The sequence below is a fragment of the Leuciscus leuciscus genome (genome assembly GCF_965113295.1).
Source record: "Leuciscus leuciscus genome assembly, chromosome: 6".
Taxonomy (NCBI): domain Eukaryota; kingdom Metazoa; phylum Chordata; class Actinopteri; order Cypriniformes; family Leuciscidae; genus Leuciscus; species Leuciscus leuciscus.
Genome location: NC_138730.1, coordinates 19,061,617 through 19,089,098, shown reverse-complemented (window position 1 = coordinate 19,089,098; position 27,482 = coordinate 19,061,617). Strand labels below are relative to the sequence as shown.

General features: G+C 37.3%; 1 protein-coding gene across 3 annotated transcripts in view; it reads right to left on the bottom strand.

Annotated features, from left to right (window-relative positions):
• Positions 1-27,482, bottom strand: part of pde4bb (phosphodiesterase 4B, cAMP-specific b) — a 61,348-nt gene that overhangs the window by 17,677 nt on the left and 16,189 nt on the right. For 2 of the 3 annotated variants that reach the window (XM_082173786.1, XM_082173787.1), the window contains 4 exons: positions 23,491-23,688; positions 20,760-20,796; positions 20,574-20,644; positions 20,232-20,281 (listed from right to left, as the gene is read on the bottom strand). In XM_082173786.1, coding sequence (XP_082029912.1) covers positions 20,232-20,281; positions 20,574-20,644; positions 20,760-20,796; positions 23,491-23,688 — 356 coding nt within the window. Of the gene's footprint in view, positions 1-18,088; positions 18,150-20,231; positions 20,282-20,573; positions 20,645-20,759; positions 20,797-23,490; positions 23,689-27,482 lie in introns of those variants that run through there. The other variant, XM_082173788.1, reaches the window with a different exon arrangement.

Here is a 27,482-nt window from a genome sequence, read left to right as displayed (position 1 = left end):
TCCTTCGAGCCGGATTACACTTCCCTGGATTAAGATGTCAGCCAGTTCTGCACCAGTAAACCCTTCGGTTCGCCCAAAGCGCCGTCCAGGCTATTTACAAGATTATGAGGTGGATTTCCCAAGTGTTCATAAATCAGCTTCACCAGTTAGTACTAGAGAACAAGCAGTGGAGTCATCTGATGATGATTACTCTTCATCAGAGTATCTGCAGCAAAACCTCAAAGAGCACACAGTTTACTTGCTTTTTCCCCTTTGAGGCTGACTGTCAGGGATGAGCATCATGACCTCCCAAACCTTCTACAGCAGCGCATTTCCAACTCTTCCCGCCAGTCATCACCACAATGTCCGAATTGACAACTACAGTTTGAATCCAATGCAGAGTCCCTTCCCATTGGTGATGGATACCAGAGTGATCGGTCAGATGCTAGCTCTATAAAGCTGCAAAGGATACCAGAAGAGAATTCCAGACTATGTGAAACACGGCAGGCCATTAAAGCTGACCTTAAACTAATCGAGCCAAAGAAGAGTTGATTCAGCTTTTAGACAGAGCTTGTAGTCTGCAAAGGCCTTTATCTACTCCTAAGACCCAGTCTAATCATCCATCAGTTAAATTCCACCATGCAGAGCATGTGAGTGATGAAGACTGGCCAGAGCCTTCTCCACCCATCGCATATGAAGAGCCAGTAATTATGAATCAGCATGACAAGCAAAGGCTTTACAGCAGCACAAGGTCCACACCAACTTTCACCCCCTGACTCACTTCAGTAGAGAATACTATGGATTTCCGCCATCCAAGTCAGTATAATAAGCAGCTGAGGTATGGTCAATACCCTGCCCAAAGTCGTAAGTATGTTTATGACCACCCATGGGAATCATCCACACATCCTAATACTGAACATCACAGAATGGCATCCTATAATATGGCACCTCCCATGACATCTATGGATCTGACTGAGAAATATTACAAAGGACCATGCCCCACCATTCCATTTTTCCGAAACAAAGATCCAAATGAATTCGCCCGATTAAAAATTGCCTTAGACAACCTCTTGCCACCTGACAGTACTGAAATGTTCATATCAGGTTCTGGTTGGCCATCTGAAATTGGACGATGCTTGTCTAATAGCACAGGGGTTCCCAAACTTTTTTGTTCTAGGACCCACCTAGACAAGTATAATCAATCTCAAAACCCACTTTCACTGGTGCTACCAACTTTATCAGTTGGTCGCACCAGCATGATTTGGTCGCACATTTTTTTTTTCTACATGCAATGGGATTAATCAATGCATGCTGATGGTCTTAATCTGCATTCCCGTTTTGCACTGATGTAAAAAGGCTGACAGTGACAAGCCTTCATGTTAGCAAAATATTTTAAACTTTTAACTCTTAAAAAAACTTTTAAAAACATGTACTGTATGTTCTTTATTGTTTGATTATAATTTTACCGTCTTCACATAGAGATGGGAAATTATAAGATTTTATCAATAATAATAATGCCACTGACGATTCTGATTATCGATCCGATTCTTTAACGATTCTCTTATCGATTCTTGATAGCACTGTGTGGAAAAATGTAGTCATATGGTTTTCAAAAAAAAAACAAGGGGTTTTTATTTATTTTAAAGCTTGAGTAAGCAAACTGTACTTTTTATGTAATTTATGTAATAAATAGAACTTTATTGTAAAGTGTTACTGATTCAAACGTCTCCTGAGTTCACTGTTGGAAAGATCAGGGCCCGTATGTATAAAACTTCTAAGAAATGCTCTTAAGAATAGTCTTAAGCTTTGACTTAAGTGTCAGAAAATACTTAGTAAAGAGTAGGACTTTTCTAAGAGTAGGAGACTTTTATAAAGCAGCTAAAAGCAACTTTCAGTAAAGTATAAGACTGATTCTTAAGTGCTGACTGAAGTGGGACTTAAGTGTTGTAAACTAAGGACTACAATGATGTCAACCCAAAATGGCCGCCCTCAACCACTGAATCAGCCAATTGTGAGCCTGCAAGGATGAGGTCACTGCAGCATGACACCAATCATTTAATCTAATTATAATAAAATAATTTAATTAAGACACTGAAGCTTTAATATTTAAATTTATTTTAAAAAATGTTTTGCAGTGCATTGTGCAAAATTATCACAAATTAGTATTTATGCTGTGGAAACCCTTTTCTATTGATGCGTGTCTCCTCATTCACAGTTGGAGCAATTATGCAAACATGAGTTCCATCAATGGATCCAACAACTCAGGAAAGCCCGAAATACTCAATAAAGTGGCTTTATTTTACTGCGAGATTTGAAGATCAATTGGAAAGTCAAAGAACTGCCATATAGTATTGACCAAAAGTGAGGCCAAGGAAAATTGACACTCACCCTTCATTCAAATAGGGTTACAAATGTGTTAAAGATTTTGTACGCGTATTGTGTAGTTGTGCTTGGAGTCAATTGTTTATTTGTGATAACACAATGAAACATGTCAAACTGTACAGACATCATTTTTAGCCAAGGCTGTCAAACAAATGAACAAGAGAGGACAATGAAATATTAATAACTGACTATGTTGCAGACAATGTATGATTTTTTTCTTATCCTGTGAGCTTTTTAGTAAAAAAAAAAAAAAAAAAAACCTGTTGGTGTAGTTAGCCCTTTTTTCAACAATATTATTGATCTGCCTGGATTGACACCATTGTCTGAGAACTGAACTGGGCTGAACAATGACATCACTGTTTTCTCAGAGCAGCTGTATAATGAACTAAATAGAAACTAATGATCTTTTACAATGGAAATTAATCATCATTGAACTAACTTAAGCTGCACAATGACACTAATTTCTTCTAGAGCTGCTGTACAGCCCAAACTAACTTTGTTGCATTATTTTCCTGTTATCACTGTAAAGCTGCTTTGAAACAATCTGTACTGTAAAAAGTGACCTGACTTAGTCATAATTTGTCAGATAAATATCTTCACTAAGTTTTATTTTCCTTATATTTTGATGGTTTAAGCAAACTTGTAGGGTCATAAAAAAACAATAAAAAAAAACTCTGCACATCACTTTTAGCCACTACTGTATTTAATGTGGTCAGTGACACAATAGTGCTATTAAGACCCTGCTTACTGTGGAATGATGAGCTCAAGTCATCACCGGTGCACTGCTGCTTTTTTCCAGTCAGCAACAATGTAATTATTACTTTCCTTTTTATTTCATTGCTATAAAATCAACTCCGTCATCATTTACTGTAACTCCAATACATCATATTTTCATTGAAAAGTGCGTGGCGACATCCTCTCTGCTGCCATCTTGTTACTCCTAACTAGGTTAAGAGACCTCTTCAGCTCTCTTAAATAATTTAGGAGCTGAGACCTAGTCTTGACACTTAGGAACCTTTATGAATCACACTTATTCTTAAGTCTAGGAATAAAAGTAAAATGACATCATTCTTAGAATTTTGACAGACTTGAGACTAAAATTTTACTCTGAGTGGCTTTATACATACGGCCCCAGTTGTCCATTCATTAAAATGAATCGTTCAAAGGAGTCATTAGTTCTTGAATTGGACATGTCGTGCGCGTTGTGTGATTATCCCAGCAGTTAGGACATTTGTGTCAACACAGAAAACATTTCATCACTGGATAGTTTTTTTTCGTTTAATTGAAGTGTTGTTTTATGTCAGCTGAATGTCTGGGATGCTTTTCAGAGAAGATAAGGCAACAACTTATTTAGCACAATTCACACCCAGCGGTAATTGAGGAAGAAAAAAAAAATCTCCGAATGCTCCACATGAAACTTTGGTCTTCCGACCTTTTACCACCGTGTCGATTTATTTTTATTAATATGTGCGAGGGAGAGAGCGCAGGACAGCGCTTAGTTTGGAGACGGTGAAGTCTTTTTTACACTTTCGCCTGGCTCCGAATAGAGAGAGAGAGCGCGCGCGCGCGACCGAGTACTCTCTCTGCTCGTTCTTTCAGTTAAACATGCACTGTGACTCTGTCACAAGCGCAGCAGTTCATCTACATTACTCAGCGATCAAATAACACTTTGGCGGGCGCTAAAACTCATAGTCGTTTGGTCATTAATCGGACTGGTTTTGTTTCACTCATCATAACGTAAATTTAGCTGCAGCTAAGTGCCTTTGTGCGACCCACCTTTTCTCACTGTGTGACCCACAAGTGGGTCGCGACCCACAGTTTGAAAACCACTGTAATAGCAGACTCCTCCTTACACTCCCCTACACTTTACAGGGACACCATGATGGCCCTCAATGAATGGTTCGGACAGCCCCACCAGGTAGCATTAAGAAGGATTGCTACTATTCTTGATTCTCCTGATATAAGCCGCAATGACCCATCAGCCTTTGAAAAGTTCTCCCTTTAGTTGGTCTGCTAAAGACAGATCAAACTCACATAATCTCACCAATTGAGCCAGTGAGACTTGGTCCACCACACACAAACATATGCTTCAGTAAAGACATCAAGGGAAAGAACTGTGGTTGACTGAGTTCCTGGGTTCCTATAGGCCCACCCAGGGCGAGTGTTGCTTATCCTACAGTCCTTAAGAAAAAACATTCAAATTTCCAATTCTAAACCCAACAAATAGGCTATACTAGTAGGGACTTAAGCCTTTAAATATCTTTGCTGCATTGGATCAGTATCCTTTCTAGAACAGGCAAGAGCTTTCTAGCCTCGCGGCTCGCGTCAGCAGCGCCTTGCATCACCCATAGACCTTAAAACAATCCGCGCATCTATACTATGTTGTAAATGCATTTTTGAGTGGAAGGAAAAACATGCTGTTTTTGTGCATGTATCTTTAAACCTTTAAAAGGGATTTTTTAAACCCATTTTAACATCTGACAGAAATGGCAGAGGGCTACAAAAAAGTGCCATTGCAAAGTGCAAAAAGTGTGTAGCACACCAGTCCTAAACAAGAAAATAATAATACTAAATGTGACAAGAATTTTTACAAATTTTGTTATATGGGTCAGTAACATATAAGGACCACAATACGGAAAAGAAAAAACTTTTGATAATTTAGTAAAAACACAAGTATTTTACCTTTATACTTAATTCTGATTCAGAAATATCATGAATGTCATGAAAAATACTAATATTAAATATGACAGTTTTTGGGGTGTTGCACTACATGACAATACAACCTGAACTAACTTTGTCTTGTCATAAAAAGGTAAAATTATCTGATATTTAAAGAGACTTACTGTATTATTATTTATGTACCATTATATTGTTTATTATTATTTTGAATAAGATTTATTTTTCTGTTCAAGAATGAGTTTTTCTTAATTAAGATATCAGTACAACTGCATAACCTATTATGACTGTGTGTAGAGAAATAAAAATTCCTAAATTTGTTAATATAAAAGTTGTTTTACAGTATGTGTGAATCACATTTTGTATTTTTGAGTAAATTGGAAGCTAGAAAAAAAGATTGTCACGTCATTGACCCATTTTGTGAATCTTTACAGCTATTATGTTTTTGTCAGTGTTATTTTGATCCAAATGACATATCCAAAAATAATGAAACAGTCTGGGACCCCTGCCCACGTCTAACCTACACAGAAATGAACGAAGCGCAGATGTTGAGTTATTTGTTGGAGCTGATGGATTGGTGGAGTTTAGCTCATTGGATCACGTTCTAGAGGCGAGCACATGTTTGTCCTCTGGCACGGCTCATTGGCTCTCACCATCCCACTCTTGTTTTTGTTTGTCTGGGCTTCGCACGTGGGCAGGAGGAATAGAATGCCAAAAAGCTCCATGAATCAACACTGTGTCATCGGGGTCAAATGCACTCAGACCGGCTGCCAAAAATGACGGGCGTGCTTATCTGCCGTCCGAACAAAAGACTTGTGAACAAAAGACTAGCTAACAATAAAAAAATACTCAATTATCTAAAATATCATCATTGATAAAACAAATCATTTTTGTTGGGAGAATAATGGGACTTGGAAAAAAAGAAACATTCGGTTGAAACAAATGATCACAATTTATTCCTCATGTGATTCTGTGGGCCTTTTGCAGTTTTGCCACACAATCTGCATTATGGGCCGAGAGGGTCTTGTGTAGGTTATTTGACATTTATTGCTCCTACGAAACACTTACTCGCGGGGTCTTACTTTCACTGTCTATGACAGTGGTTTTTATCTCAACCTACATCTAATGCTGCATCGCCGGCAAACAACTCTTTTCACGCACTTCCTCTCCTTTGCTTTCTTTCATTCTTGCTCTCTTTCACGTCTGCAACTCATCTTTTGCCTGTTTGACAGCCTCCACAATGCACCATAGAAAGCTCTTGGCCAGAAATTACTTTAGGGAAGGAACGCCGGTCAGCTTTACAGCTCTGCTGACGTCAATGGCATAATTCAAATACTAACCAGGGTGCACGCTTTAAGACCCGCACTGCCACTCTGCAGCCTGGGTGGATCAAAACTCTGGACTGGATCTGCACTGCGAGAAAACATTCAGACCAGTTTAGGGAACACAGAATTCTGAGAATGACCTAAATATCCAAACAACAAGAAATGTGTTTCCAAGCATTTTGAAACAAAAGGGATTCATGTTACTGTCTTTTATCTCACCAATTTGAGCAGGAAACATTAGCAGTGTCATAAATTGATCCCTGAGCTATAAATATTAAAATACTTAACAAGGGTAATAAAACTGATTGAATATATACCGGTAATTGCATATTTGCCAATGGCATATTTGCAAGTTTTGTAAATAATATAATATAATATAATATAATATAATATAATATAATATAATATAATATAATAAATCCTTGTGGTATATAAGTTCAGGTACAGAAGTGAGCTGCAGCTGAAGTTTATAAAAAACTATTCTGATGGATTAATAGTTAATAAGGTTATATCGAATCTAATCTAATCGAATCGAATCTAATCTAATATATATATTTTTTAAAGTAACTAAGTAAAAGTAAGTGTAAGTAAATAAGTAAAAGTAAGTGTAAGTAAATAAGTAAAAGTAAGTGTAAGTAAATAAGTAAGTGTAAGTAAATAAGTAAAAGTAAGTGTAAGTAAATAAGTGTAAGTAAATAAGTAAAACTAAGTGTAAGTAAATAAGTAAAAGTAAGTGTAAGTAAATAAGTAAAAGTAAGTGTAAGTAAATAAGTAAGTGTAAGTAAATAAGTAAAAGTAAGTGTAAGTAAATAAGTGTAAGTAAATAAGTAAAACTAAGTGTAAGTAAATAAGTGTGAGTAAATAAGTAAAAGTAAGTGTAAGTAAATAAGTAAAAGTAAGTGTAAGTAAATAAGTGTGAGTAAGTGTAAGTAAATAAGTAAGTGTGAGTAAGTAAATAAGTAAGTGTGAGTAAGTGTAAGTAAATAAGTGTAAGTAAATAAGTAAAAGTAAGTGTAAGTAAATAAGTGTGAGTAAGTGTAAGTAAATAAGTGTGAGTAAGTGTAAGTAAATAAGTAAAAGTAAGTGTAAGTAAATAAGTAAGTGATAAGTAAGTGTGAGAAAGTGTAAGTAAAGAAGTGTAAGTAAATAAGTAAGTGTAAGTAAATAAGTAAAAGTGTAAGTAAATAAGTAAGTGTGAGTAAGTGTAAGTAAATAAGTGTAAGTAAATAAGTAAAAGTAAGTGTAAGTAAATAAGTAAAAGTGTAAGTAAATAAGTAAAAGTAAGTGTAAGTAAATAAGTAAGTGTAAGTAAATAAGTAAAAGTGTAAGTAAATAAGTAAGTGTGAGTAAGTGTAAGTAAATAAGTGTAAGTAAATAAGTAAAAGTAAGTGTAAGTAAATAAGTAAGTGTAAGTAAGTGTAAGTAAATAAGTAAGTGTGAGTAAGTGTAAGTAAAGAAGTAAGTATAAGTTAGATAGATAGATAGATAGATAGATATTTGGATTTAATTGAAATAGTTAATGAGGTTATATTTTCAGAATTAGGTAACAAGTATAATTATTAAGAATATTAGAAAAATATTATTATAAAAAAAGTCTAGCTGCAGCTGACCAAAAACTTCTACCACCAGGGTTTCAAGTACCAAAATAGGCTAGCTGACTTAAGTACAAAAACATGTAAACACACGCACACTCTAGCATGCAGGCATGGTGTGTACATGAGCACAGATTGTTTACACATCCTGCAACATCTCATCAGAATATGAGCAAAAGCAAACCTGCAACAGTCTTGCTAATATGGTGTATCAGCACAGGTAACCACAAAAACTGTTTACTGATTCACATCCAGTCTGAAGAGAGTATAACAAACAGACATTATGCAATGCCTATTTTGCAATAACTTTTAACCAACCGGTGTTTTGGTGATTTTTTTGTGGATGTTTTAGAGTCCTAACAGAGTAAACAAGGAATCACATTAACTATAAAAATGTCCCACTAACCTCTGACAAACCAGAAATTGTCACAATACTTATTGTCTTCATTTGAAATAGTATTGTATTAAATACTTAAATACTTGAATTACAAGTTGAAACCTAACAAACTTACTTTCTGTACTTTTAGTTTTTTAAGTTGTAAGAAAAATGGTCATGAGCCCGATCGCAGTGCTCCAGTCCAGACAGTGATTTCACACAGCTGCTTTTTCTGTTATTAAACGTTCATTCATCCTGATAGTCTGCTGCACGACCTTGCTTCTCCAGCATGACGGGCTCTTGGCAGTGTGAGAGACAGATTTACATGAGAAAGGACAAACACAGGCCAGAGGATGAGACCTCTCTCCCTAAAGAGCTCCTGATGAAAGTTATTTTCTTCATTTTCTGTTTTTCTTCTCCCTCTCTCCCTCCCTAATTTCTCTGGAAGCGTTTTATGAAGCCGAGCTTCAGATTCAGTGGAAGACACGCAGCTGAAAGTGTTTTGTTATCCATATAACGTGTGTATTGTGAAAAGTTTGTTTTCAATAGAATCTGTTGAACACTGTTTTTACAATGAAAGACCGACGTTTATTTATAGAAACAACAGGACAGTATGTTTGGTTTGTCTGGTTGTGTTTGTCGTATAAATTGTTTGTTTATTTTTGATGATGATGATGATGGCGATTATGACTAAAATCAACAACAAAAAATGACATCCATGAATACAACTTTAATTACTTTATAACAACAATAATTACGGTCACAATTGTTCTTATTAAAATCAACAATAATAATTAAACCAATAATAATAATCAAAATGTATACAAAATATACATAATAAAAAATATATTTATTTATTTTCTTAATGAAAAGATACAATATGCTGTCTATTTATATGTACTTAAACCCACACTAAACTAGATACAGACATAGAATAAGATATAATAAAATATAGCAACGATTAGATAGATTTAAAAAAAGAAGAAGAAATATTTGGTGCATTTTTGTCATTTCCCATGGTACTTTTGTTCATTTCTGCCCAGACATAAATTGCAACCATGCTAATAGTCAAGTCAAGTCAAGTCAAGTTTATTTGTATAGCGCTTTTCACAATACAGATTGCATCAAAGCAGCTTCACAGTATTAAATTAAAATAATACAACAAAGTTTGTTTCAAGAGGAATTTATTGATTGATAAAATTAAATTAAATATCCCCAAAATATCCCCAACTGAGCAAGCCAAAGGCAACAGTGGCAAGGAACCGAAAAACTCCATCAAGTGACCTAATGGTGTCCTAAAACTCCATCAGGTGCCTTAATGGAGAAAAAAAAAACCTTGGGAGAACCCAGGCTCAGTCGGGGGCCAGTTCTCCTCTGGCATTGGATAGAGGCCGGATTGTAGTTTGAACTGTAGGATTATATGAATGCCTGGCTGAAGAGATGCGACTTTAATCTAGTTTTAAACTGGGAGAGCGAGTCTGAGCAACGAACAGTATCAGGAAGACTATTCCAGAGTTTTGGAGCCAAATGTGAAAATGCTCTCCCTCCTTTGGTGGTTCTGGATATCCTAGGTATGACCAAAAGCCTTGAATTTAGTGATCTCAAAGAGCGCGATGGATTATAGGGCGATAGAAGATCCGTTAAATAGACTGGAGCTAAGCCGTTTAGGGCTTTATAAGTCAGTAGCAATACCTTGTAATTAATACGGAACTTTATAGGTAACCAATGCAGTGATGATAAAATCGGTGTTATATGATCATATTTTCTTGATCTCGTAAGAACTCTAGCGGCGGCATTTTGGACTAACTGTAGCTTGTTTATTGAGGATGCAGGACAACCAGCTAATAAAGCATTACAGTAATCCAGTCTCGAGGTCATGAATGCATGAACTAACTTTTCTGCATCAGAAACTGATAGCATATTACGTAGCTTAGCAATGTTTCTAAGGTGGAAAAAGGCTGTTTTTGTAACATAAGAAATATGATTTTCAAAAGACAGGTTGCAATCGAGTATAACACCCAGGTCTTTTACTGTAGAGGATAAAGTAACAGGACATCCTATGATGTTAAAGTTGTATTGTGCGAGGTTTTGTGGGCGGTTTTTTGAACCGATAAGTATTACCTCTGTCTTGTCTGGATTTAATAAAAGAAAATTACGCGTCATCCAATCTTTTATATCTTTAACACACTCTGTCAATTTGGAAAATGTAGCGTTTTCATCCGGCCGTGATGAAATATATATTTGAGTGTCATCAGCATAACAATGGAAACTAATTCCATGTTTCCTTATAATATTTCCAAGTGGCATCATATATATTGAAAATAACAGGGGGCCTAATACAGATCCCTGCGGCACTCCATAGTTTACTGGAGTTATGATCGATTTTTCTCCATTTAAATAGACAAAATGGTAGCGGTCAGATAGGTATGATTTGAACCAGCTTAGTGCTTGTCCTTGAACACCAGTATAATTTTGTAGTCGATCTAAGAGTATTGTGTGATCTATAGTATCGAACGCAGCACTAAGATCAAGTAAAACTAGTATTGAGATACAGCCTTGGTCAGAAGCTAAAAGTAAATCATTTGTGATTTTAACGAGCGCAGTTTCAGTGCTATGATGCGGTCTGAATCCAGACTGAAACTTTTCATAGATATCATTTTGTTGCAAGAAAGAGCCCAGTTGAGCGGACACCACTTTTTCTAATATTTTAGACATAAATGGAAGATTTGAAATGGGTCTATAATTTGCTAGATTATTATGATCTAATTGTGGTTTCTTAATGAGAGGTTTTATAACTGCCAGTTTAAATGTTCTTGGAACATGACCTAAAGATAAAGACGAGTTAATAATATTGAGGAGAGGCTCTTCCACTACAGATAACACTTCTTTCAGTAGTTTAGTTGGTATAGGATCTAATAAACATGTTGTTGTTTTAGATGAAGTGATAAGTTTATTTAACTCTTTTTGTTCTATAGTTGTAAAGCACTGTAATTGTTCTTTCGGGGTGATAATTGAAGCTGAATTGTAAGGCGCGATTGAAGATTGAACGTTTATAATTGTGGTTCTGATGCTTTCTATTTTCTCAGTGAAGTAGTTCATGAAATCATTACTACTGAACTGTAACGGGATATTTTGTTCGGGTGACGTCTGTTTATTTGTTAGTCTAGCCACGGTGTTAAATAGAAACCTTGGATTGTTTTGGTTGTTTTCTATTAGTTTGCGGAGGTGCTCAGCCCTGGCAGCTTTTAGGGCCTTTTTATAACGTGACATACTGTCTTTCCACGCGATTCTAAAGACCTCTAAATTAGTTTGTTTCCATTTACGCTCTAAAATACGGGTTTCTCTCTTTAAAACATGCGTAGTATTGTTATACCATGGTGCTTTATTTTTCTCTCTGACCTTTTTTAATTTAATAGGTGCAACCACATCCAATGTTCTAGAGAGAATGGTGCTCATAGTGCTAGTTAGTTCTTCTAGTTCATCTGTTTGTTTGGGTTCAGGCAGCAGCTGAGACAGATTAGATAAGCAATTTGAGAAATTATCTATGGTGGATGGGAGGATTGTTCTGCCTGGTTGATAACGCGACGCCGCATGACATATTACAGCAGTACGTAATATGCAAGTTACCATGTAGTGATCAGTGACTTCATCACTTTGTGGAATGATATCTATATCGGTTGGATCGGTTCCGTGTGATATAATTAAATCGAGTGTATGATTAAGACGATGAGTTGGTCCGGTGACGTTTTGCTTGACCCCAAATGAATTTAATAAATCTGTAAACGCAGCTCCTAACGCATCATTTGGATTATCTACGTGTATGTTAAAATCTCCAACAATTAATGCTTTATCGACATTGACTAATAGGTCTGAGAGAAAATCTGCAAACTCTTTTAGGAAATCAGCGTAAGGCCCTGGCGGTCTATATACGGTAGCCAAGGCTAGAGATAATAGGGATGTTTTTCTAACATCTAAGAGCGTAACATTTAGTACAAGTACTTCAAATGAAATAAACTTATAACCCGTTTTCTGAGTAACATTTAGAATATCTTTATAAATGGTTGCAACACCTCCGCCACGGCCAATCAGACGGGGCTCATGCTTATAACAGTATCCAGGAGGAGTAGACTCATTAATACCGAAATAATCATTTGGTTTAAGCCAGGTTTCAGTAAGGCAAAGTACATCGAAGCTATTATCTGTGACTATTTCATTTACAATAACTGCCTTAGGTGTGAGTGATCTAATGTTTAGAAGACCTAGCTTTAGAAATAGTTTTTGTTTACTAATAGCAACATTTTCTGTTTTAATAACAATTAGATTTTTCCTAGATCCTGCATTAGATTTATTATTTGATCTCACTAAACGAGGAATAGACACGGTTTCTATGCAATGTTCTACACTAGTATTTATATCAGTTGAATTGGTGCAGCAGAGACTATGATTTGGACTTTTGGTTACTAGTCAAAGGGTATTTAACATTTTGGAGATGTTATCTGACAGAAGATCCGCTCCGAATCTGCTTGGGTGTAAGCCATCAGCACGGAAAAGCCTAGGACGCTCCCAAAACAGATTCCAATTATTTACAAAGAGCAGTTTCTGCTCATTGCACCATGACATTAACCATTCATTTAGCGCAAATAATCTGCTGAATTTTTCATGCCCTAGTCGGTACGTGGGAAGCGGTCCTGACACAATGATCGTTGTTTCAGGCGATGTGCTGCGTACCGTATCGATTAGATTCCTGAAGTCTTTCTTCAGAATCTCCGTCTGGCGCAGCCTGATGTCGTTCACTCCCGCGTGCAGGACCACAGTTCCGACGCGCTCGTCACCGTTCAGGATCTCGGGAACGCGAGCAGCGATTTCAGAAACACGAGCACCAGGGAAGCAGTGACTTTGCACCTTACTTGTACCTAACGTAGCGTGTCCGTGCCGAACGATGGAATCGCCGATGATCACAGCATCGCGTTCTGTTTCGCGTAGAGGGGAGAAGCGGTTTTGTGTCGATAACTCGAAAACCGGGAGGGTCGGAGAAAGTCTTGGTCTAAACCTGACTCGCGTCTTCCGCTGCGGAACCACCCAGGCTTCGTGGTGGCGTGTTGGAGCCGGAGTGAACGAGACCATGGCTGATTGCGACCGATGCTGAGGAACGCACGGAGTAGACGCGGTCGGAGTCAGCGGGTTAGTAACGTTAAACACTGATTTGTGTGCGTCGGCGCGTGATGTTTCAAGAGCCAAACACCGGTCTCTCAGCTCGGCCTGTCTCAATAAAAGGTTGTGGATCTGTTTCTCAACAGCTTCCAGCTCAGACTGCAGTGCGTGAAGCTCAAATGTGTCCTCACCTGCACCAAGCGGTAGACTACTTACATCTGATATATTCGCCATTTTAACAGATGGACAGTGAGTTAGCAACGAAGCTACCAGTGATGCTATCAATATTAATACTAATTTATATTATAAGTTTGTTTGTAAATGAGTGTGGAGAAGACGCGTTCAGCCGTGATCCACGGACGTAACCTTTAAGAGTATGCAGCGTTGGATCACTAATAGGCTTGAGACGCGTCTGCTCAACAGTCCGCGTTGTAACTATGAGGTTTTTTAGTGGTAGGGGTGTAGAGTAGACGCACGATAGGCGAAAAAAAAGTGTTTGTTTATAAGTGAGTGTGGAGAAGACTCGTTCAGCCGTGATCCACGGACGTAACCTTTAAGAGTATGCAGCGTTGGATCACTAATAGGCTTGAGACGCGTCTGCTCAACAGTCCGCGTTGTAACAATGAGGTTTGAGCAGTAGTGCTTCTCAGTGAGGAAGAGTAGAAAATGTTCGTTGTAAGCGGGTTTAAAGAGAAAAATCAAGAATTATAAATCAAATCGATAGAGCTCCAAAAACAACAACGCATTCAGACGCAACGCATGATAATGACAGGACAAGACATTATTCACCGTGTTTGTTGAGTGTTTCTTATTCACCTGAGCTTTTATGAACTCAAAGGCGCGAGAGAAAATAAATAAATAAAAATAGCTGAGCGCAAGGGTGGCGCGTTAACAGGCTAGCGAATTACTAGCGTGTTATGCGTCAGGGTTGGGTAAGCTGTATTTAGTAGTAATATAAACAACTAGAAATTGTAGTAAATGATGGTTCAAAACAAGGAAATACGAGGCTAAGACGGAGCTTACAGCTCCGAAGCAAACACACTCACAGCAGGCAGCGAGAAAAATCAAGAATTATAAATCAAATCGATAGAGCTCCAAAAACAACAACGCATTCAGACGCGACGCATGATAATAACAGGACAAGACATTACTCACCGTGTTTGTTGAGTGATTCTTACTCACCTGAGCTTTTATGAACTCAAAGGCGCGAGCGCGCGAGAGACAAATAAATAAATAAAAATAGCTGAGCGCACGGGTGGCGCGTTAGCAGGCTAGCGAATTACTACCGTGTTGTGCTAGTAGCAACGGAAGCCAGCGATGTTGGGCAAGCCGTATTTAGTAGTAGTATAAACAACTAGAAATTGTAGTAAATTCTGGTTCAAAACAAGGAAATACGAGACTAAGACGGAGCTTACAGCACCGAAGCAAAAACACTCACGCATTAATAAATAATAGATTATGGTCTGTTTATCTCTCTTTGAGTATGTACTTGAGTATGTATGTACACCAGAAAATTTTAATTCCCTCATCATTTATTCACCCTCATGTCGTTTCAAACATGTATGCATTTCTTTTTTCTGCTGAACACAAAATATGTTATTTTGAAGAATTTTGATTCCCACAGAGTTTTGGTTCCCATTGACTTCCATGGTATTTTATGTCCATACAATGCAAGTCAATGGGAACTGAAACTGTTTATTACCAACATCCTCTTCTGGAATTAAGAAGTGCATACAACAACTTTCATTTTTATCCCTTTAAATGAATTATTTACTTAATGTAATTTTTTTAAAGAAAATGTATTTCTTAGCCTTCCCCTTGTGACTTGATAGTGGGATTTGACTGACTTCTGCTGCTCCTGAATGCTTTTAGAGGGAAAAGTTGCCCATAACATCTGGTCAAGGATCAGTTTTCACCGTGATAATGGCGTATTGGCGATTTGGCAAACGATCCCTTGCTTATAAGTGTTTGCGCTCTGGAGAGCATCAAAGGTTTCTATTTACGTGTTTTTACGGCATCTAACAATGTAGCCAATCACAAACATATCTGTTGATTTCTTGAACGCAATGTCCAATCGGAAGGGTTTAAGTTAGAATACACTAACCCGAGTGGAGCGCTCTTTGCACGCTTTCAAGGCGATATCTAATAAATTCAGAATTAGAATAAAACTTTAGTTTTTCATGCTTGACCAGCAGCCACATACATGCAAAGTTTTGTGAGTGACATCCGCTAGATTCATGTATTTGAGCAATTCTTATTTTCATGTATGCATGATTTTTTTCTCCTTTCCCACACATTTTTTTTTTTTTGTATCTCATTTGATTAAGTGTACTAGCCGTCAATCTGAGTGGGCCAGTGTCAGCCTGACCCTTATGTAGCCTCGAGTTAACCCGTTGTAAAAAATGTATCGAGTAAAAGTGAAAGTCAAGCATTTAGTCATGAAACATTTCATTAAAAGTATTAAGCAATGAAGCCCCCGTAATCAAATAACAGCAACATCCTCATGCTGTGTTATTACACACACAACAAGCCATCAGGGACAGCGGTCTGCGTAATACTGCGCAACATTCGATATACTCTGATTTCGTTCTTAATATGCTTGTGTTGAGTTTTATACCATTTTCAGTGTGTGAGTGAGTGTGTGTGTATCTTCCTGCCAGGACCATGAGGCGTCTACGCTTTCAAACGCACAGGAAGTGAAGGTCCTGGTAGGTGGGTGGTGAATGACGTCAATGAGGCTAAGAGGCCTCTGAAACAGGAACCAAAACATCCCACAATCATTTGCCCCCTCCTCTCAACGCTCAGCTCAGTAGATCAGTGGCGTAAGCCTTTACACCTGGAGCGCGTGCACACACACACACACACACACACACACACACACACACACACACACACACACACACACACACACACGCACACACACACCTGCAGGCATTTACTACACATGTGAGCATTACATTTTTTTTGTCGCATATGAAATCACAAAATAAACGTATATATGCAGTAGAAATATTGCCTAGTATATTAAAGGGATAGTTCACTCAAAAATTAAAATTGTGTCATCACTTACTGAACCTCATGTTGTTCTAAACCTGTATGGGTTTCTCTGTTCTTTTGAACACAAAAGAAGATATTTTGAAGAATGTGGGTAACCAAACAGTTGATGGACCCCATTGACTTCCATAGTGGGAAAAAAAAAATACTATGAAAGTCAATGGGGTCCATCAACTGTTTGGTTACCCACATTCTTCAAAATATCTTCTTTTGTGTTCAAAAGAACAGAGAAACCCATACAGGTTTAGAACAATACGAGGTTGAGTAAGTGATGACACAATTTTCATTTTTGAGTGAACTATCCCTTTAAAAGTCCATATGTGTGTATTTGATCTTTTATGTGGTTGTTTTTTTTCTCTAGAAGGTCTAAATAAAAAATGTGCACACACATAAATGGTTCCAATAATGTAATGAAATGCAATTTCACCCCTAATTTAAATAATACATCATTTCATTTAGTATTTCTTTCTTTTGATTTTGGGGTGAAATATGACCCGAATATGCTTAATGAGATTCACTTACTTAAATTCTTACACAAACCTCTGAACACTTTCATGAATTTTATTAACAGCTGTGCACACATAATCCTGCTCTCGCATGCTTACGCACGCATAACTATTCACACCCGCACAAACACACACGCACACATGCATGCAATAAACACAGCTTTTTATATGCGCCGCGGCGCTGCATTTACGCACATTGCGTCTCTGTGGTTTGTATGAGTGTAAGAGGTCATGCAAGCATGTTATCTTACTCAAACTTTCATTCTCCCCCCTCCACCCACACTTCTCTTTTCTTCAGAGACGCTGGGATTTTCAGGCCGCTCAGATGGAGAGAGTTGCGGTGGCCATTGTACTAACCGTGATAAGGGAGTGTTTAAAACGTGCACAAGAGCCCAACAACACCTACTGCTTCATTTCACAAAAACAAGAACATGCCTGGCTTATATTTCACCCCAGAATCAAAAGGATTTTTTTTCATTGCATTATGAAAATTATGCTTATTTTTAAGACAATTAACAATTATAAGAAAAATATAATTAATTCACCAATATATTATTTATATAATAAAGTATTTCAATGTAATAATAAAAAAAAATATTGCATTTGAACAGAGGTGTAAAAAGTACCTGAAAACCATACTTAAGTAAAAGTACAGATACCTTACAACGAAAACGACACCATTACAAATTTTAAGTCACCAATTTCAATACGACTTGAGTAAAAGTCTTAGAGTATGTGATTTTAACAGTGCTTAAGTATTTTACTCGTACTGAATAGGCTCAAAGATGCTCTAGTCTTCAATGCCAGTGAAAAACAAGAAACAGTTTATTTGTGAGGAGAGCGATCACGTTTATTTTCTAAAGTCAAAATAAAACTGAACACCTCAATATTGTAATCGACATAACAGCCTCTTAAACGTCTACAGACACTCAAGTCTCAGTTAAGCTCAAGTGCTCATAAAGGGCATAAGTAAACCAATATCCTTCAAAAGGGTCTCTTCAGTATAACAGATTAATGGTTAAGTAAAGAGAAATAGTCAAAGCCTACTTGCACTGGATGTGCTGGTTTTGGCCTCATAACCGGCTGCAGTCATGTCCTCATTTCATATATGAACACCTGCGATTCACAACTTCCTGCTAATGCACTCGCATTCGCGTAAAGTAGCCTTTACAAGATTTGGTGAGTAAGCCCTGTAACCCTTCAATGCCCTGTAGATGGCGATATCACTTCTTTTGTAGCAGAAATAAATAAACTGCTGCAGAAAAAGTTAGGTGTCATGCAAAATGTAAATGTATCACAATTCACAAATGTATTGGAGTAAAGAGTACAAATACTCATTCAAAAATATAGTCAAGTAGAGAGTTAAAGTAGCAGATATCTTTGATACTCAGTCAAATTACAAAGTAGCCAAAAAGATTCTTAAAGGGGTCCTATTATGCCCTTTTACGAAGTCTTGATTTTGTTTCGGGGTGTACTAGAATATATTTTCATACTTTTATACACATTTTTTTCACATATTTTACATGATTACATCTCCTCTCTCCCCAGTCTGGTTGAGTTTTCGATGAAGCCCCTCCTACCGAAATACAAAATGTGTTGTGATTGGTTAGCTGGCCCAGTGTGCTGTGATTGGCACGTGTTCGGGAAATGTCACACCCCTTCATAACCGCAAGCTCTACTCAGATGTAAATATTAACGATGGCGTCAATTTCAAACCAATGTGCAGAACGGATTTCAAGCACAGACTTTGCAAGCACAGATTTCACAGGACGTTTCAGAGTAATATGTTTTTTTTCTTTTTTTTTTCTCATAGATACGATGTCATCCACCATTTAATCATATTTGTCGGATAACTATGGTCATACAAACAGTGATTGATCACAAAATCATGGATACTTTTCCTAAGTGGTGGTGAGGTCTTACAAAAGCAAGAGCTTACAAAAGCTAAAGTAAACACTACATCAATACTGTAATGTTAGTTAGCAGGCTAGCGGAGCCCTTCGTTAACTTTACATCATAGCTATCATAAAACTACATACAGCTTATAATTGGAACTGTTAATAGAAAACGACTACAAATAATAAGACATACGTACAAGTTGTGATCCATAAACAACAGATTGTCTCGACAAAATGGGAATGGCTAACGTTACGTCTTTCAGGAGAAGCTTTTTTTATATAGCCTGCATTGTACTCTCTTCTAGAAGCTGTTCTCCGTAAAATAAGCAGCACACAGACAAACGTTCAGGTTATAATGTTCAGGAACAGTGTTACAAATAAATGTTAACCTCTCTAAGTTCGTCAGCCTTAGGACAAACGTTTTCCGGGGTGTAAAAACAGCGACAATAACTCTTCATCTTCTCTAAAGCAGCCCAACATGCTTTACTGCGTGTTCCCAGGGGAAGGATTAATGTAAATGTCACCATCCCGGGAAAAAGCTCGTTGTAGTCCCTACCAGCCATTTGTTTTAGCCCTTAAAAAGCAATTTCTGTCAAAGCAAATATCTCCCTTTGCATTGAACTTTGAGCGTCGTAACTTTGCAGATGCTCAAACAGCAACATTACACACTAACTAAAGTTAAAAAAGTGAAATCATAATCAATGACCCCTTTAAGTACAGTAACTAATCGCTTTTACTCAAATACTTTACACCACTGCATTTGATCACCCCATGAAAACCCATAAACACCCAAAGATAATATGGCAAACTGGACTGGAAGAATTGACTAAAAATATTGATGGCTCATCTTGGACTCAAGCATACAAACATTTTTGAATGACTGATTGGGTTCTTCAATATGTCCTGCCCAAACATAGCAAAGAAACATGAGTCTGTCAAGCTACTTCATTGGGCCTTTAATGCTGATTTTAATAACAAAATAATTTGTATTTAATTGACCTATGTCTGTTTTGTGGTGAAATACGAAAAGGCTCCTGACAGGTGACATAGAATTTGAAACGTTTTACATCTTCCACTGAGATGACTCTTTTCCCCAAGTATCCTTTAACACTCTCTTAACTTAGCCAATAAGTAGTTTACCACTTTATATTTATTCATAACACAAATCATAGTCGTCCCTTCATGATACTGTTCAAGTGAAGATGATATGAGTAATTTACATTGAGGTTTACGACCACTATAAGGGAACTTTCCTCAGTCTAACGTCTGTGAATGGATTCAGAAGATCTTACCTGACAGGTTGCCTTTGGTCATTGGCGGCTGACTGCTGACTGGTGATCTTCTATTAAGTGAAGCAGAAAAATAAATACATTAGAAAGAAGAGCAGGAATATAAATAAGAACATTCAATAGAAACTGATTATTCCATCACCAACTGATCACACTAGACTTAGCATCCATAGACATTTCAAAAGACATCATTAGACATTTACTATTATCATTATACGAATGAAGGCCAGTTCAGTAGGTTAGTGTCTCTTCCATCCAGTCTGACAAAACATATTAAGTGAGTTCTGCCCTCTTGTGGTATTTTCTCATATTACATTTTATGAAACGCATGTAAACGTCACTTACTTGCTGGAGGGACACGGCACATTTGTCAGGAAGCTGACATTATTCCTAACAGTGCGAAGACTTGCAAGCACCTATTGAATGAAATAACAGCAAAACACAAAGGACGTGAATAAGTCCACATGTGTAAAATCATTCACATTTTGTTCATTATAGTCTTTCATTCCAGAAAGCAAAAGCCAAACGTACCTGAGCAAAAGGAGTGACTATCAGATCTTCACCATGTCTGACAACCAAAGAACACAAAAATATCATACAGAATACAAAACCTGTGTACTGTATTGTCCATGCTATAATTCGCATTCCGTTCAAAATATTTTACTTTATATACGTAAAGGTTATATACTTTATTAGTTGTTTACTTCATACTAACTTCATGTAATATACTGAGCAGATTATATACTCTCAGATTTAAATAGGTTATGTAATGCATTATTCCTGCATTGCTTCTATAGTTTCACTTCTTTTTGAACTGCAGCTGCAAAGACTTGAATAATTTATTGCAGACGTACTGAGTCCTATTCGTGAAGATCTAACTTACTGCAGAGTTTAATGTCAAACCTACTCTCACACACTTACCTGTATGTGTGTGGTTTGGTGAACCTGAAGACCTTGATTTACTGATTCAGGTGTGTTAAAATGAGCTAAATTCTACTGGAAGTTATGTTAGACTGTGAAATAATTCATCAAGTCAAGGACTATTTCTCCGAGGAGGCTAAACAATAGTATAAAAACAGTATAAAAATAAAATAAATATGATGTACTATGAGATCAAATCATATATAAAACACAATGTAAGGTAACAGCAAAATTCAGCCTGAAAAAATATATATAAGCTTCCTAATTTCAGAAGTCAGTCAAAACTTTAAAATATAAAGAACTACAGGAATAAATAAATGAAGGAATAAATCAATATGGGGGAAAAAAATCATACAGTGTAATATATATATAAATAATAATATATATATAAAAAAGATTAAATAAATGTACTTTTTTTTTTTTTTATAAATTACTAAATAAATAAAAAACTAAAAATATAACATAAATAATATATAAAATAAAAAACTAAAATAAGTAAACAAATGAATAATTAAGTAAAGACTAACTACATACACTCTAAATGCCAGAGGAGAACTGGCCCCCGACTGAGCCTGGGTTCTCCCAAGGTTTTTTTTCTCCATTATGTCACCTGATGGAGTTTTAGGACACCATTATGTCACCTGATGGAGTTTTAGGACACCATTAGGTCACTTGATGGAGTTTTTCGGTTCCTTGCCACTGTTGCCTTTGGCTTGCTCAGTTGGGGATATTTTGGGGATATTTTGGGGATATTTAATTTAATTTTATCAATCAATAAATTCCTCTTGAAACAAACTTTTTTGTATTATTTACATTTAATACTGTGAAGCTGCTTTGATACAATCTGTATTGTGAAAAGCGCTATACAAATAAACTTGACTTGACTTGACTCTAAACAAAAATGGTGCTAAATAGCACTAAAAGTGGTTCATTGGCTTGTAATCATAGGGGAACCACTTTAAGTGCCATATAGCACCTATCTTTGTCAAATGGTGCTTAACCACCCCAAAGAACCGCTAAAGAACCGCTGAAGAACCAAACTGGGCTTAACAGGTTCTTTAAATGGTAGTGGTGCTATATAGCACCTTAACCACCGCAAAGAACGGTGAAGAACCGCTGAAGAACCATTTTTTTTTAGTGTGTATGGTAAAATCAATTAAACAAATGCAGTTTAAAAACGACAAATAAACAATAAAATAAAATGAATAAAAAATATCAAATAAATTCAAGAAAGAATAAATAAATAAATAAATAGTTTTCTTGTGATCTCGACTTAATTTTTTCTCATGATCTTGACCTAACAAATGTTGTTTCTCGTGATCTCTATCTTAAAAGTTGGTTATTATTGGACATTCGTTAGACATTCAATCATTTCTTCAACATTAAATGACGTGTAATCACAAAATAGTGTCAGTTCATGCTGTATATCGTTCAGATCATGTATGTAAAGCATAATTTCGAAACTAAACAGTTTTTTTCATCGGGTCCAAGCACCAATGGCCCATGACCAAGTAAACATTTTAATAAATATATCATGTTTATTTATGAAATATTTTTTCAGATATTATAATATTTTATAATACTGGAATGCAGAAACACTACACAGTATTTATATAACTTAAGACATGTTAGTAAAAAGTAAATGGAATACCGTAATTCTTGCGCTGCATGTGCTTCTGAGCTGGTGCCAGGTTATATGAGAATTAACTAGATCTATGCATTTGTTTCCATTCAAAGGGATGGAAACCGATAGAAAAAGATTAAAGGTTCATTATCCTGTGGCTTCCTCTAGTAGGCAACATTAATATCAGTTTAGAATTTGCTGTTAACCTCCCGAGCATCATAAATTCATGAAACTAAGCTTGTTTGCTCAGATTTGTTCTCCACGTCATTTAATGTTGAAGAAAAGACTGAATGTCTAATATCAAACCAACTTTATCGCAGTTATAATTGGGTTTTTTTATGTCAAGAGCAAAAGAAAACAACTTTTGTTATGTCGAGATCACGAGAACATTTTTAATTGACTCTTAAGGCTTCCGTACTAACAAATAAATAGTGCTGTTTTTTGTGTAAATTAATATCTTATATCTAGTTAGGATGTTTATAATTTTTTTTACATTTTGCTATAGTATTTCTCGACACTTTTTACAATCACAAACTTCTCGACTTTCATTGCAGTTGTGGGCAACATTAAATGGAAAGCATGCATGGATACACACTTCAAAAATCCCCTTGAAAAAGTACATCGAATTTGGCTCACAATTTTCAACAAACTGTGATGAACTGTAGCTGGACTAAGCACTGTTTAACTAAGTGGACTAAGTGCTGAGTTTTTACTCACAACTGTTCTCCAACAAGGGAGGAGTTGCGAGAGGTGGATTTGGGCGAGAGGTCATAGTCACTGTCTGAGCGGTAAAGGAAAGACTCTCGCCGTTGCCCGTGACTGGCCATGTTGGGATGCAGGACCATACCAGAGCCCGGTGACACTTGTAGGTCCAATGGACTGCAGCCGATAGAGGGTCCATTCTCCACCTCCAAACTACACAGACAGAGACAGACACGTAAGGTCAACATGGTGATTACATGAATAGAATACCATCCCACAAACTAATAATAAAGTCTGCAAATGGAAAATGACGATCTGCATGCAAAAATCACACCCTTTATTGTTTAAATCTATAAACAGCACATCAAAACCAAACCAAACCAAATGTGGTTGTCACTTTAACAGAAGTCTGTCAGACGGTTTCTTCCTGTAGACGCGGCTGTTTCTTATTGAGAGTAAACTGCAAAGTGGACCAGACTAAATTACTTTGCAAGAGAGAAAAGACATTTTTTAGTTTATGAAAGTACACACTGAAGTGTACTCTCAGTAAACTACTAGTAGTTTATACTGCAAGTATACTTGTATGTTTTCTTTAAGTGAACATAACATTATACTTATAGTTTACTATTTATATATTATTTTTGCACTTGCAGTATACTACTATGTTCAAATATAGATATTATTTTATTATACTTGAAAAATACCTTTAACTGTACTTTAATTTTAAAAACATTTTATTAGCTTCATGCATCCTTTTTTATCAACACTTGAATGTCGGTAAGTTTCATAAAGAAAGGCAACATTTTAAACAAAAAAGTGGAGAAAATCACATTTTTGTCAAAGACTACGCCTTGATCAGATTCAGAACAATGATCAAAACACAGATGGAGTAGATCGAGTCCAACACCCCCAAAGCTTCACAGTCGTGTTCTCTTCATGGGTTCGACATTTCTTTTGGTAAAATTAAGCAGTTTTGATTTACACGCTTTTTAATGTTTGATGATCACGTCATTTTACATTTGAGTGAGCAATCTTCTATCACTTGTTTCAGCTTGTTCTTCTCCTTTGTTTTGATCCGGAGATTCTGTAGAAGATGTGTCATAGCGCCCCCTACCGTATAACAGTGAACTATGTAAAAAAAAAAGTATATTTAGGCTACTCGATCAAAAGAGTTAACACAACTACAAGCCAAGTATACTTTGAATACTTAATTATACTTTTAAGTAAACCTCGATCAAAAGATTGAGTACAAGTACAGGCCAAATATACTTGGACTTTTCTCTCAGTATAAGTCAAGTACACTTAAGTGTGTATTTCTGAGAAGTACATAAAGTATATTTCTGAGAAGTATATAAAATGTAGACTGAAAGTATTGTATAGTATATTGTATATGTATTGGGCAGCCATTGTAAAATCTGGTTCCTGAAGCAAAACCAGATGAGATGCTAGACAGTGTCACATGAAAAGCTCAGAGACCTGGAACACAAGTCAGGTTCAGTCAGTCTCCACAGAGTGAAGACCGATAAAGTCATTAGGTACAGGGGGGGAAAAAGCACACAAAAAGCAAAAAGGCAAAGGAGAAAGAAGGATGTCAGAGTTTAAAAGAGAGATGTATACAGAAACTATTGAGTAGAAAATAATGTAGTCAATGCAAGAGCTAATAGAAAACAGCACTGAACAGAGATGAAAACATTGAGAGGGAAGAAAGGGATTGTGGAGAACAGGTCAAAATTGATGCTTTGAAGTGAAGGTCATTGAGCTGCCTGCTTCAGTGAGAAAGCAAAGCAATCCATTTGAGAAAGACAATTTCCCTTAAATAATGTTATATATATGTGTGTGTACTGTATATATTTATATTGAAAACGTCTCATGTTACGACTGTAACCATTGTTCCCTGAAAAGGGAACGAGATGCTGCGTCAGAAGTAGTGAAGCTAAGGGAATGCCTCTGCATGATTGCGTCTGAAGCACCTGTGTAATCACTCATTGGTGGAACGTCGTACCGTGATGCGTGTTGGCGTACCGCGGAAGCTATAAAGGATGCCTGGACCAAATATAGTCAGCTTCTGAGTAATTTGCACACAGGCATACAGGAAATATGGCAGGGCGACGCAACATCTCGTTCCCTTCTAAGGGAACAATGGTTAAAGTCTTAACCTGAGACGTGTCGCAACCTTCCGAGGGAACTCGTTCTACATCAGAAGTAGCAACGCTATGGGAACGATAATACCCACTATGCCAAACTGACAACTGCCGAATAGAGGAGGATAAAAGGCCTGCAAGACTACTGAGCGAGAAAGCCCTTGAACTCTCACATGGACAGCAGGTCTTTACCTCTGTGTGCCATGAAGGTAACATGATACTAGAGGGTGTCTCCCTTGATATAAGCAAGAAGCTATGGCCAAGCAGAAAATAAATCCCGAAGGAACTCCAGCACTGAACCAACCTGGCAGGGTCCAACTGGCGATTCCTGCACCATGAAGTAGAGACTCCACATCAAGGCATATATTTTCCTCATGGAGGGAGCTCTAGGGTTAGGATGGTCTCAACAACCTCAGTTGAGAGATCAGTGTTCATGAGTTGGTCCCCTCAAGGGCCAAACCCATTTGTCTGGGCAAAGGTTTTTGCCCCCTGCCTGGGACAGAAGGTCCCTCCTGATGGGAATCTACCATGGAGAGGCACCTGACTCCCTCCATATCTGCTCTGCCTGGCTGCAAATTACAGCTTTCATTCAAACAGAGAGAGCTTGACAGAGACAGAAACACCATTACTATATCCACTACATATATACAACACACTATAAAAAGCACAGCTAAATGTGACATGTATTATAATGTGTTTATGTGCAGATTGTTTTAAGTTCCTTTTCGAGGGAACTTCTACACTGCATCAGCTGCTGACGCTATGGGGACGCGTCCTTGTGGAACCTGGTGTCTGAGGCACGTGTACAAACACGCCATTCAATAGCCAACAAAGTGCTATGACGTCGCAAGGTGAGCCCTAGTGCATAAGAAGGGTGCCTAAGAACACATCATAAGATTCTTTGTCATCAGGAAGCCGTTTGTTTGTGTGCTGTGTGAAGATAGCTGTGTGTAAAGAAAGAAAGAAAAATAGAAGGTAAGCAGACATTCAAACACTGTGTTCCTCCATGCCCTTGTTTTTTAATGCATGGCGATGGGCACAAGCTGTGTGTTATTTGTCTGGGATTCTCAAATGGGGCTGGATGCATTCATTGCGATGATTCTTCATTGAGGAAACTCCCACTCGGATGGCTCAAGATGCTGAGCCCCCGGACTCAAGCCCTGCAGAGTCATAAGTGTGCAGCTCTAATGAGCCTTCCTTTTCTCCCAGATCTACACACTGGGGTGCATGGAGACATACATACTCTGCTTGCGTGGTTCATTTGGCTTCGAGTTATTCAAATGCAGAGGCGCTGCGCAAGCAGGGCTCTGGGTGGATGCCCCTGGTGTAAAGAAATCTAGCGAATTACCTTTCCCCGGGGGTATCCTCATCGTTTAAGGCTCCCCTTTTGCTCTCTAAAGCACCTGAGGCGGTCTCTGAAATGCGTATAGCCACAGATCTACACTGCCGTGCAAAGGCAAGAGGCCATAACTTAACATAACATAAAGTTTTTGGTCGAAAATGAGTTATTGATCATTTTGGCACATTCAAGATCTCCTTTATCATGTGGATAAGTATCTTGAGTCAATTTCGTTGTTTTTTCGAGAAATGTGAGAAACCAAGGCAGAACCCCGTTACACCAGTTACCGCTCTTTGGCTTTGTTTTGGAACGCTCAAATTGAGTAACGGTACTCTGCCTTTGTTTAGCCGTGCGTCAATATTAAGTTACTGTGCCGGTGTTCTGTCAAATAACGCTATCAGATTGTACGGTGTTCTGCCTTTGTTTTACTGTCCATTAAAATTTGCAGCATTTAAATCACGGTGTAGCCTGTGTACAGCTACCATCAGTCCCTGTAACCTCTGAAATGTCCTCAGAGGGACAGCTTT